At 39.4% G+C, this 13,457-nt stretch overlaps 1 protein-coding gene across 1 annotated transcript in view; it reads left to right on the top strand.

Moving 5' to 3' along the window:
• Positions 10,944-13,457, top strand: part of LOC109225325 (DNA replication complex GINS protein PSF2) — a 9,624-nt gene continuing 7,110 nt past the window's right edge. Inside the window, exons 1-3 of the mRNA XM_019389947.1 lie at positions 10,944-11,106; positions 11,309-11,383; positions 11,473-11,587. Coding sequence (XP_019245492.1) covers positions 11,059-11,106; positions 11,309-11,383; positions 11,473-11,587 — 238 coding nt within the window. The 5' untranslated portion in view covers positions 10,944-11,058. The remainder of the gene's footprint in view (positions 11,107-11,308; positions 11,384-11,472; positions 11,588-13,457) is intronic.

The raw sequence follows: 13,457 nt of genomic DNA, 5'->3' as shown, positions 1-13,457 counted from the left end.
AAGGTGCTCGAATGTTTTCTAAGATTGACTTGCGTTCAGGCTATCATCAGTTGAAGATTTGGGAGCCAGATATCCCGAAGACTGCTTTCAGGACTTGGTATGGTCATTACGAGTTTCTTGTTATGTCATTTGGGATGACCAATGCCCCCGCAACATTTATGCATTTGATGCATAGTGTATTCCGACCATATCTTGACTCGTTCGTCATTGTCTTTATTAATGACATTCTGGTATACTCCCGGAGTTGGGAAGATCATGAGCAGCACCAGAGGACAGTGCTTCAGACTTTGAGAGAAAAGAAGTTATATGCGAAGTTCTCGAAATGTGAGTTCTGGTTGGAATCTGTGGCATTCTTGGGTCACGTAGTATCGAGTGAGGGGATCAAGGTGGATCCGAAGAAGGTGGAAGCAATGCAGAGTTGGCCCAGACCATCTTCAGCTACAGAGATTCGTAGTTTTCTTGGCTTAGCGGGTTATTACCGTCGGTTCATTGAGGGATTTTCGTCTATTGCAACACCTATGACCAGGCTGACCCAGAAGGGTGCTCCGTTTAGGTGGACGGGGGAGTGTGAGGAGAGCTTTTAGAAGCTCAAGACAGCTTTGACTACAGCCCCAGTACTAATATTGCCTACAGGTTTGGGGTCTTATACTGTCTATTGTGATGCCTCGAGGATTATCCTTGGAGCGGTATTGATGCAGGACGGTAGGGTAACTTCCTACGCGTCCAGACAGTTGAAGGTGCATGAGAAGAATTATCCTGTCCATCATCTCGAGTTAGCTGCTATTTTTCACGCCTTGAAGATCTGGCGTCATTATTTGTACGGTGTTCCTTGTGAGATATATACTGATCATCGGAGTTTGCAGCATATGTTCAAGCAGAAGGACCTTAATTTGCGCTAGAGGAGGTGGTTAGAGCTGCTGAAGTACTATGATATCACTATCTTGTATCACCCGGGCAAGGCCAATATGTTGGCCGATGCTTTGAGTCGCTGGGCGGAGAGTTTGGGGAGTTTGGCTTATCTACCTGTAGCGGAGAGGCCCATGGCGATGGATGTTCAGGCCTTAGCCAGCCAGCTTGTGAGATTGGATCTTTTGGAGCCCAGTCGGGTCCTTGCTTGTGTGGTTTCTCGGTCTTCCTGGTTTGATCGTATCAGAGAGCGCCAGTATGATGACCCTCAGTTGCTCGCCCTCAAGGACAAGGTTCTGCATGGTGATTCAAGAGATGTGACCGTTGGTGATGACGGGGTATTGAGGATGCAGTGTTGGTGTGTGTACCAAATGTTGATGGGCTTCGGGATTTGATTCTAGAGGAGGCCCACAGTTCGCAGTATTCCATCCATCCGGGTGCCGCGAAGATGTACCAGGATTTGAGTCAGCACTATTAGTGGAGGAGGATGAAGAAGGATATAGTTGGGTTTGTAGCTCGGTGCCTCGGTAATGTATGAGCACCAGAGACCGGGTGGCTTGCTTCAACAGATAGAGATTCCAGAGTGGAAGTGGGAGCGGAGCACCATGGACTTTTATAGTTGGACTTCCAGCGGACCTTGAGGAAGTTCGATGTCGTATGGGTGATTGCGGATCGGCTGACCAAGTCCGCACACTTCATTCCTGTGTGTACTACCTATTCTTCAAAGCGGTTGGCTGAGATTTATATCCGAGAGATTGTTCGTCTGCATGGTATTCCAGTTTCCATCATTTCAAATAGAGGTGCTCAGTTCACATCACGGTTCTGGAGGGCCGTACAGCATGAGTTAGGTACTCGGGTGGAGTTGAGCACAACATTTCACCCCCAGACGGACGGACAGCCCGAGCGCACTATTCAGATTCTTGAGGATATGCTCCGTGCGTATGTGATGGAGTTTGGAGGTTCTTGGGATCAGTTCTTGCCACTAGCGGAGTTTGCCTACAACAACAGTTATCAGTCCAGCATTCAGATGGCACCATATGAGGCTCTGTATGGTAGGCGGTGTAGATCCCCGGTGGGTTGGTTTGAGCCGGGCGAGGCTAGATTATTGGGCACAGACTTGGTTCAGGACGCTTTGGAGAAGGTTAAGGTGATTCAAGATAGACTCCGCACAGCCTAGTCCAGACAGAAGAGTTATGCAGACCGGAAGGTTCGCGATATTTATTTATGGTTGGAAAGCGGGTCTTGCTTTGGGTTTCTCCTATGAATGGCATTATGAGATTTGGGAAGAAGGGGAAATTGAGTCCGAGGTTTATTGGTCCCTTTGAGGTATTGCGACGTGTTGGAGATGTTGCTTATGAGCTTGCCTTACCTCCCAGCTTGGCAGGAGTTCATCCGCTATTTCATGTTTCGATGCTCCAAATGTATAGCGGTGATCTGTCGCACGTATTGGATTTCAGTTCAGTCCGGATGGACAAGGATCTATCTTATGTTGAGAAGCCAGTGGCTATATTGGACAGGCAGGTTCGAAAGCTGATGTCAAAGAGTATTGCATTAGTAAAGGTTCAGTGGCGGGGTCAACCGGTCGAGGAGGCGACTTGGGAGACCGAGCAGGATATGCGCAGCCGTTACCCCATCTTTTCACCACTTCAGGTATGTCTCTATGCTCGTTCGAGGACGAACAAATGTTTTAAAAGGGGGAGGATGTAACGACCCGGCCGGTCGTTTTGAGAATTTACGCCCCGATCCCGTATTAACTACTTTCCCCGTGTTTATTTCTGCTATTGTGGTTTGGCGGGAAGATTTGTTTTGAGTTTCAGAGTGTTTTGGGACACTTAGTCCCTAAATGAGAGCTTAAGCTTTAGAATTTGGACCGTAGTCGGAACAGTGTGAAGACGGCCTCGGAATGGAATTCCGTCGATTCCGTTAACTCTGTTGGGTGATTTCGGGCTTAGGGGCGTGTTCTGATTGTGTTTTAGAGGTCTGTGGCTTATTTAGGCTTGAAATGCCGAAAGTTGAATTTTTAAAGTTTCCGGATCGATAGTGAAATTTTGATATCGGGGTCGGAATTCGATTCCGAAAGTTGGAATAGTTCCGTAGTGTTGAATATGGCTTGTGTGCAAAATTTGGGGTCAATTGGACTTAGTTTGGTTGATTTTGGCATCGGTTGTAGAATTCTTGAGATTTCAAGTTTATTTAGCTTGGATTGGAGGGTGATTCGTGGTTTTAGCATTATTTGATGTGATTTGAGGGTTGGACTAAGTTCGTATGATGTTTTAGGATTGGTTGGCATGTTTGGTTGAGGTCCCGGAGGCCCCGGGTGAGTTTCGGATGCTTAACTAAAGTTGAATTGGACTTAGACAATTTTCTGAATTGCTGAACCTGTTGGTTTCGCACTTGCGAAGCTTGGACCGCAGGTGCGGCGCCGCAGAAGTGGGTTAGTGATCGCAGAATCGGTCTGAGGCTCGGAGATCAATGGCTGCAGATACGGCTGAAGGATCGCAGAAGCGGAACCGCATCTGCGAGTAAAGGGGCGCAGGTGCGAAATCTGGCCGTTTAATGTAATTCCGCTGGTGCGGAGTAGGAGCCGTAGGAGCGGGACTGCAGGTGCGGTAGACCCCTCGCAGAAGCGGAAATCGCTGGGCAGAAAAAAGAGAAAATCGAGGGTTTGAACTCATAACTTCTAAAAACGATTTTGAGCTCGGTGGAAGGCGATTTCTTGAGAGATTTTGAAGGAGAACTATTGGGTAATTAATTCTAACTCTAATTCGGTTCTAATACATTAATCTATTGTTAGTTTAATCATCTAATTAAGGAAATTGAGGGTAAAAGTTTGGAAATGGGGGAAAAAGTTTCCCAATGTAAAATGTGAGTTTTAGTGAGAATTTGACGTCGGATTGGGATGATTTTTGTACGAGTGAACTCGTGAGTGAATGGGTGTTCTTAATTTATAATTTTTACCGGATTCTGAGACGTGGGCCCGGGGAGGATTTTTGGGCCTTTTTCTATTTTCTTGCCTTAGCTTTGATTCCTTTAGCTAAACTCGTTGTTTGTAGTTATATTTACATTATGAAATTGTTTTGATTAGATTTGGGCCACTCGGAGTTGGACACTCGTGGCAAGGATGTGATTTCGGATTGATTAGCTTAGTTCGAGGTAAATGGCTTGCCTTACCTTGCGTGGGGGAACTCCCTATAGGATTTTGGTACTGTTGTTATATGAATGCCGTGTACGTGAGGTGACGAGTGCGTACACGTGCTAATTGTTGGAAAAAAACCCGTTTTCATTCAGTAAATATCTGTGTTTTTCTTTAATTGAGCAATACTTGTAGTTGAAGTTTCCTGTTAGGCTTGGGAAAGCATACTCATGTGGTTTAAATGTCTTATCTGTTTTAACTGCTTACTTGGATTTTGTGTAGCATGTTTAGAGTAGAATTTTTCCTGTTTTCGTGATACGAACTTGGATAGAACTGTAGATTTCTTTCTTGGAACTGCTCTATGTTTATTTTGGGACTGCAGGACATTATCCCGGGAGATCCCCTTGCTTGTTTATTTTGGACTACGGATCAGTATTTCGGGAGATCCCCCCTGCACATTTATATTGGGGACTACGGGAAGGTATCCCGGGAGATCCCCCTGTACTGGTTATTTACTTCTGGACTACGGGACGGTATCCCGGGAGATCCTCGGCACATTTATGTTTGGGACTACGGGACGTTATCCTGGGAGATCCCCTGTTGTTATCACTGCTTAGTGAGTTATTTCCTTTCAGAGATTTCACCTTGATTTGACTGCAAGCATCTTTAATTATACTGTCACGTTCTATACTTTTTTACCTTATTATATATTTATATAACCAGTAGGGCCCTGACCTTCCTCGTCACTACTCGACCGAGGTTAGGCTTGGCACTTATTGGGTACCGCTGTGGTGTACTCATGCCCTTTCCTGCACATGTTTTCCGTGTGCAGATCCAGGTTCTTCTGCTCAGCCATACAACCCGTGAGGCGAGGCGATTCAGAGACTTCGAGGGATATCTGTCGGGTTCGCAGACCTAGAAGTCCCTCTCTATTCTCCCTTTAGCTATAGACTTCTTGTATTTCCCTTTTGTCTAGACTTCTCGAGTTAGAACACTATGTATTTTGTTTAGCTTGTGGTTCATGAGATTCCTGATTTTGGGAGTGTTTTGTTCAGTTTGAGATAGTGATATTGTATATGCCGAGCGGCATTCTAAACTTCTTAATTATGTTACTCGTAATTTTGCTAGTTTCATATCTTTATTTCCCTTTTCCACAAATTGATAGGCTTACCTAGTCGTAGAGACTAGGTGCCGTCACGACAGTTCACGGAGGGAGAACTTGGGTCGTGACATTTAGTCTAGTAGGTGTCTTGACTGTCCCTCGTCACTACTCCACCGAGGTTAGTCTTGATATTTACTGGGTACCGCTGTGGTGTACTCATGCTACGCTTCTGCACATTTTTGTGCAAATCCAGGTATTTCGGAGTTGGTTGATCACTAGCTAGTTGTTCGGGCTTTGCTATGGAGACTCAAGGTAAACCTATCATTGCGTTCTCAGGCCTCGGAGTCACCTTCTGATATTGTACTTGTATTGTTTATTTCTATTCCGAAACAATTGTACTTAAAAGACTTTCTAGTAAACTCAGTAGAGCTTATGACTTGTACTACCGGTTTTGGGATTGTATGTTTTGTATAGAGATTTCTATTTCATATTTAACAGTTTTTGGTTGAGTTTTTCATTAATTCGGTAAGTGTAGGTGCCATCACGACATATTACGGATAAAAATTAGGGTCGTGACATATATATCTATACTATAAACTTACCTATATTAAACTAAATTTCATTTTAAAATAAAAAATAGTAATCAAACATATAATCTAATAACGATGAATAAAAAAAGGATGAGTAGAATAAAAATTAAAATAAAATAATTTGCTCTTATCAACAATTTTATTAATAGCAATTAAATTTTAAAAATTTACTTACACAATCGAGAATAAAAATTAATGAGAATCTTATAAAAATATACTCTGTGCAGGTACATAAAGTTTGATAATTATTAAAATAAATGCAGACGTTATAACAAACTCCTAAAAGATGATCTATTTATCACTAAAAGATGTAACTAAACATATACTTAATACGCATTATAATAAAATAAAAATCATAAAAGTATGTAAATTTTATGACAAAATTATAAAATCACTATCTATTTATAATTTTAATAAATTTATATTACCATTTTTGTAACAAAGTATAACATTATTTAATTATGGTAAGCTAAAAATAGCATATAAAAAAAGTGTATTACATATATGAGGGAACTGAAAGTGACGAGGGCAAAAAGGTATTGTGTAGGATAAAGGGGGAAGAATGATAAGTATTTAAAGTAGAGAAGGGAGTTTGATTTATAAAGCAAAGTTGGGGAGTGTAAATGATTTTTCATATTTGAATGTTCCTTTTACCTTTTAATTTGTCGTAGAAAAGATAATTTCCCATATTTGAATGTTCAATTTAAATGTTCATTTTATAATTAACTACATCTTGTTATAAGAAAGTTTATAGAGTGGTTTTAGACCAACCATGTTGTATGGAGCAGAGTGTTGGCCAGTCCAGAATTCTCGAATTCAGAAGATGAAAGTAGTAGAAATGAGGATGTTGAGATCAAGACCGGCTCTAAAGTTATGAATAGTAAGGCTTGTGACTTAGGCCCCGAAATTTGGGGGGCCCCATTTTAAAAAAATAATTGATTTATAGGTATTTAAAAAATAATATTTAGTACTTTTAATACAAAAGTAAATTTTTTAATATAAAAAAGCTCTTTAGATATATAAATAAAGTAATAATTTGACTTACTTAAAAATGGAAAGATGAATAATTTTTCCAACGTTTCAATTTTTTACTTTTTTTTCATTAGATTACGTATCAAAATTTTACTCTTCCTTCTTAATTTGTCCAAATCAATCTTTCTTTTCCCAACCTCTTCATATTTCAGAAACCCCAAAATATTTCTTTCTTTCATTCTTACTCACCTTCTTTCTTCAAGATTTAATTAGTTCAAGCGTTCAACAATACTTTTAATAGTAATATACTTATACTGCTCTCTAAAATCTTATCTAAGATCAATAATATCTCAAGAAAGATTAAATGAGTTCGCTATATTATCATTTGAAAAGGAATAATTAGATAAAATCGATATTATAAAAAAGATTATAACAACTTTGTATCTCAAAAATTAGAAGAATGGACTTTAAATAAAAACATATCTTATAACTTTTAAAAAATAATAGGTTTCAAATTAAACTTTAGCTTTAGGCCCTGCACGTGCTTAAGCCTCCGCTGGTTGAGATGGATGTGTAGGTATACCAGAATTGATAAGATTATAAATAAAGATATTCAGGACAGTGTTGAAGTAGCCTCGGTTGAAAACAAGATGCGGGAAGCGAGGATAAGATAGTTTGGGCATGTGAAGAGGAGAAGCACAGTTGCCCCAGTGAGAAGGTGCGAGGGGTTGGCCTCGGTGGGTCTGAAAAGAGGTAGAGGTAGGCCAAAGAAGTAATGAGGATAGGTGATTAGGCAAGATTTAGTGTTGCTCCAACTCACTGAGGACGTGACCCTTGATAGGAAGGTATGTAGGTCAAGAATTAGAGTAGAAGCTTAGTAGGTAGTCGTATGTGTGTCTTCCCCGTTCCAATAGGATTAGTAGTTATCCTTGTATTCTATTATTGGTAAATCTCTATTACTACATGTTGTTCATTACATTTGTTTCTTAACATCTTGTTGTTGTTACTGCTTGTTGCTATTGCTTTCTTTTCATCTTTTCTTGAGTCGAGGGTCTTTCGAAACTACATCTCTACCTCCAAGGTAGGGGTGAGGCCTGTATACACACTATCCTCTCCGGACTTCCACTTATGGGATTATACTAAATTTACTATTGTTGTTGTTATTATTGTTATTATAAGAAAGAATTACCAAATATAGCTGACTCCATATTATAACCAAAAGAGATGCACTACCCGAAGGGGCTATTGCTTATTTTGAAAGCACTACCCGAAGGGGCTATTGCTTCAGTTTGGTAATCCTAGATCAGTTGCAGTTTAGTTTTGCAGGGAAGTTTACTAAACTTATTGATGTTGATGATTCTTTTCTATTTCAAGAGCAGCTTTCTTTTAGCTTTTTGACATAGATTTGATTGAAATTTGAAAAAAAGAGTATTTGAAATTGTGTTGAAAAATAATTTTTAAAAGCTGAAATTATATTTGATAATACATTTTACATTTTTACTTTACAAAAATTTGAAGCTTTAAGAGTGGAAAATAATTTTTTACCTAAAAACTGACCCAAAGTAGTTTTTTCGGAACTTGACAAGAAATATTTTTAAAAAATTTATCAAATTTCATGAACAAACAATATTTTAAAACTTTTTTTAAAAAAAAAATCTATGCCTACGGGAGCTTAGAATCTTGGAAGCATTTTCAGGGAAGATGGGGAAACAAGTATAGTAATAGTAAATGAGGAGAGAAAGTAATACTAAGAGGATAAAGTTGACGAAGCTTCATCAACATGCATTGAAGTGGGATAGATAGGATTCCTTCACCTTTAACTAGAGATTTCGAGTTCGAGTTATTGGTATGAAAAAAACATTGTTAGGGAACCTCTTCAATTATCTTACGCGATGCGAATCCGAATATAATCGGACTCAAATACAAGTATCGAATACCAAGTAAGTAAACCCAACCCAAAAAAAAAAAGGTTGACGAAGCTCGGTTGTTCAACATGGTCAAAATATTGTTGTCAAACAGAAACCTTTAACTTCAAAACTATGGTATATTGGGATATAATATTGTTACAGAAAATGATGGAAATTCCTTATTATGAAAATAATTGATCATGCCTTTATACAGAAAAAAAAGAAAAGATTGATAATGTTCTCTTCCATTGTGAAAATGATTAAATCATCATAGCTGAATAAACAAATTAATCAAAGTATTCGCTCAAATTTTATTGAAGGAAATTGAATAGGTATTATTTATATGTAGTGAAATTGTTTGAGTGAAGCTTGTCCTAGAGTTAGAGATATATTTGGTAATATTTTTGACCCATCTCGGATTAAGCTTTGTGAGACGAAACACTTCTTTTGTATAATTTTGCATAATGATATAAAAGTGTTCATAAACACCTCGTATATATTATTATATATTTTTATATAATATTGATACATTATATATAATAAGTGTGTAATATTGTATACCGTATGCATAAATATTGTTGTGGAAAAAAATTCCGTTATGTGAGTGAACACTAAAAATATGGTTATGCAGATGCAATGTTGGACTATAAATTTGTGTGAATAATAACTTCTTATAATAATAAAATGGTAAAAATAGCACAGTCTAGCCAGTTTTCGGACTGGTCATTCAAAAATAGCTAGCGTTTACAAAGTCAATGAAAAATAGCTACTATTTTGCTGCAACAGAGACCGGTCCTGCATAATATACTGGAGTTCGATGAACCTGTGTATGAACTTCCAGCATATTATGTTGGAACTCCGACACACGGAAAGTTCCAGCATAATATACTGGAGATTCGAGCACTTGTGTATGAATTTCCAACATATTATACTGGACCGGTATACTTGCTTGAAATCCAGTATATTATGCTGGAGTTCTAGTGTATTTATGCTGGAACTCCAGTATAATATGCTGGAGTTCCAGTATACTTATGCTGGAACTCCAGTATAATATACTGACGTATTTTCCGGGTTTTGAACAGTGTTTTCGCTCAGATTTATCTTTACATGATAAGTGGCTAAATTTCGATTACTTTTGAAATTTGGCTATTTTTGAACGACCACTTGTAAATCTGGCTACTTTTAAATTTCTCCCAATAAAATGTTATGAATATTGACGATTACAAGTTCTGAAATATTTTAACCTTAAAGTTTTATTTTATTTAAATTGTTGCATCTAGTCAAATTTGTTTGTCGGCACATCACGTGAGAACACGCCATTTTGTCAATTTAGGCATCATTTGTTTTTACTTAATGGAGGTCTGAATCTTAATCATTCATATCTCAGACATTAATTGCGTTTGTTTTTAAAATCTGAATCTTAATTATTCAGATCTTAATCATGAAGTGTTTGTTTTTTTACTTCATAACCACTTAATGGGTCTGAATAGGTCTGTATGATTAAGATCTACAATCGAGACTTAATTTCATTAAGATGCTATCACATATTCATTATTAACTGCCCCCAGTGCCTACCATTATCAACTACCACCATGCCACCACCACCAGCATACTCAACCACCACCACCACCACCCACGACCACCACCACCACCCACGACCACCACCACCACGCCACCATCATCCTCAATCATAGCCGCCACCATTATTGACCATCACCGTCCAATATCCCCACCACTCTGACCACCATCATCCTCCCCCACAATCAACACTCATCCACCTCAACTACCACAACTGACCACCCCATCACCATTAACAACCACAACTGGCACTGCCCATCATTATAACCTACCACCACTCACCCACCACCTTCCTCAATCACAACTACTATAACCACCCGCCATTATTAACTATTACCACCCACCACCACCATCCTCAATCATAATCGCCACTACTCCATTCACTACTAGCTACCAGCATGAACCGCCATCATCAACCAAAACTACCGCCAACCACCGCCTCTAGTTGGCATTCACCCGTTAGCCATCACCACCAACAACTATCATATTTTAAAAAATTATATATTTTATTGATAGATAACTGGATTAGTTAGTATTTCATTTGAATTTTATATTTATTAATTTTTAAATAAAGATAAATTTTATACATTCAGATATTAAAAATCAAACAGTCTTAATTATTTAATATTCAGATCTTAATATACATCTTAATATATTCAGATGTGTATTCAGATTGTATATCTTAATCTTAATACACATCTTGATATTCATATGTGTATTCAGATTCACACGTTAATCTTACAAAAAAAAAAAAATGAGGCCTAGTTTCACCACTTTTTGATATTTCCCGCCATTAGTAAACTAGGGCTTAGAAACTCAGCTTCAGTACCCAAATCTCGAATTTTACTTACAAGCAAAGATAAACAGCAAATGGGTAGCCAATCTGATCCTAACGCTTTCGCATTTTCAGCAGCCGAGGTTCGTTTACTTCACTTCCGTGCAAATTATATCATGAATTTTTCATTTGATTTTATGTTGAATTATGTTCTTTACCTAGACCCGGCTCTGTTTAAGTGCAATTAACTTAGGAAATTTCATTTGATTTTTGTGTTGTTTCGTGTTCGTAATCTATATGTCGGAGCGGTGAATTTTTAACTTTTATTGTTTCTCAATTATGCAGTTGGAGTTTCTAGCGGAAGATGAAACGGTTGAAATTGTGCCAAACATGAGATTGGAACCTCTCCATCTTATATCTGTATTGTTCTCCTCCTTTAGTAACTAAACTCGTTCACGTAGTGTTTGTGTTATTTATTCTGATTTTGTTTTAAATGTACTGATTGACAGGGAGATTTTGGACCTTTCCATCCACAAATAGCAACACAGGTGCCTCTCTGGTTAGCAGTTGCTCTGAAAAAGAGAGGGAAATGTACTATCAGACCTCCTGAATGGATGTCAGTTGGTAAGTTTTTAGTTGTTGGGTGAATATACTGATCTGTGCTTCCAAGTGCTGCGACCAGTCGATTCAAGTTTTGATTCGGATTTGTTTATTCTGTCTTCTCTATTGTGGAGAAACTGTTAAATATGCTACTTCACTAAGTTAGTTGTTGCTAGCTCAACGTATATGTCGGTGCGAGACTAAGTCTGAAATCAAGAGCACCCCTAAGACAAAGGTTCAGTATTGGAATAGAGACGGGCCAACATAGAGTAGAATGGTAAAGAGGATTCATATAGCCGACCTCAACTAGTGTGAGGTTGAGGGATAGTAGTAATTGTTGTATCTTTGCTGCTAGTTCGACATTGTACTGATTCTTGTTTGCTTACATTTCCAAAAATTAGCTCTTTGTTTGAAGCTGAACATGTACCTGTAGTGTAACCACCAAGTTAGCAATGGATTGGTGTGGTTCCTCTAAGCCAAAGATGCCAGAATATTGAACTCTGAATGAAGAATGGCACAAGAGAAAAGCGTATTGGCTATTATGAGGACCCAATTCTTGATTGGAGGGGACACCAAAGGCCTCTGCCCTTCCATCCCTTAGATGGATAGAGAGGGACACCATCTCTGTGGCTGTCAAAAGCCTACTTCTCTCGGATATTGAGTTGCTTGACACGGCAAGAGATCTAGACGAACCTCCTAACATGCAGAATAGAAGTTGACCACAAGGCCATTTCAGGTACCTGTAGTGTAACCACCAAGTTAGCGATGGATTGGTGTGGTTCCTCTAAGCCAAAGATGCCAGAATATCGAACTTTGAATGAAGAATGGCACAAGAGAAAAGCGTATTGGCTATTATGAGGACCCAATTCTTGATTGGAGGGGACACCAAAGGCCTCTGCCCTTCCATCCCTTAGATGGATAGAGAGGGACACCATCTCTGTGGCCGTCAAAAGCCTACTTCTCTCGGATATTGAGTTGGTTGACATGGCAAGAGATCTAGACGAACCTCCTAACATGCAGAATAGAAGTTGACCACAAGGCCATTTCAGGTACCTGTAGTGTAACCACCAAGTTAGCGATGGATTGGTGTGGTTCCTCTAAGCCAAAGATGCCAGAATATCGAACTTTGAATGAAGAATGGCACAAGAGAAAAGCGTATTGGCTATTATGAGGACCCAATTCTTGATTGGAGGGGACACCAAAGGCCTCTGCCCTTCCATCCCTTAGATGGATAGAGAGGGACACCATCTCTGTGGCTGTCAAAAGCCTACTTCTCTCGGATATTGAGTTGCTTGACACGGCAAGAGATCTAGACGAACCTCCTAACATGCAGAATAGAAGTTGACCACAAGGCCATTTCAGGTACCTGTAGTGTAACCACCAAGTTAGCGATGGATTGGTGTGGTTCCTCTAAGCCAAAGATGCCAGAATATCGAACTTTGAATGAAGAATGGCACAAGAGAAAAGCGTATTGGCTATTATGAGGACCCAATTCTTGATTGGAGGGGACACCAAAGGCCTCTGCCCTTCCATCCCTTAGATGGATAGAGAGGGACACCATCTCTGTGGCTGTCAAAAGCCTACTTCTCTCGGATATTGAGTTGCTTGACACGGCAAGAGATCTAGACGAACCTCCTAACATGCAGAATAGAAGTTGACCACAAGGCCATTTCAGGTACCTGTAGTGTAACCACCAAGTTAGCGATGGATTGGTGTGGTTCCTCTAAGCCAAAGATGCCAGAATATCGAACTTTGAATGAAGAATGGCACAAGAGAAAAGCGTATTGGCTATTATGAGGACCCAATTCTTGATTGGAGGGGACACCAAAGGCCTCTGCCCTTCCATCCCTTAGATGGATAGAGAGGGACACCATCTCTGTGGCTGTCAAAAGCC

The sequence above is a fragment of the Nicotiana attenuata genome, chromosome 5, assembly GCF_001879085.1.
Source record: "Nicotiana attenuata strain UT chromosome 5, NIATTr2, whole genome shotgun sequence".
NCBI classification, from domain to species: Eukaryota; Viridiplantae; Streptophyta; class Magnoliopsida; order Solanales; family Solanaceae; genus Nicotiana; species Nicotiana attenuata.
Note: the sequence above shows the minus strand (reverse complement) of the source record. Positions and strands in the feature narration are given on the sequence as shown.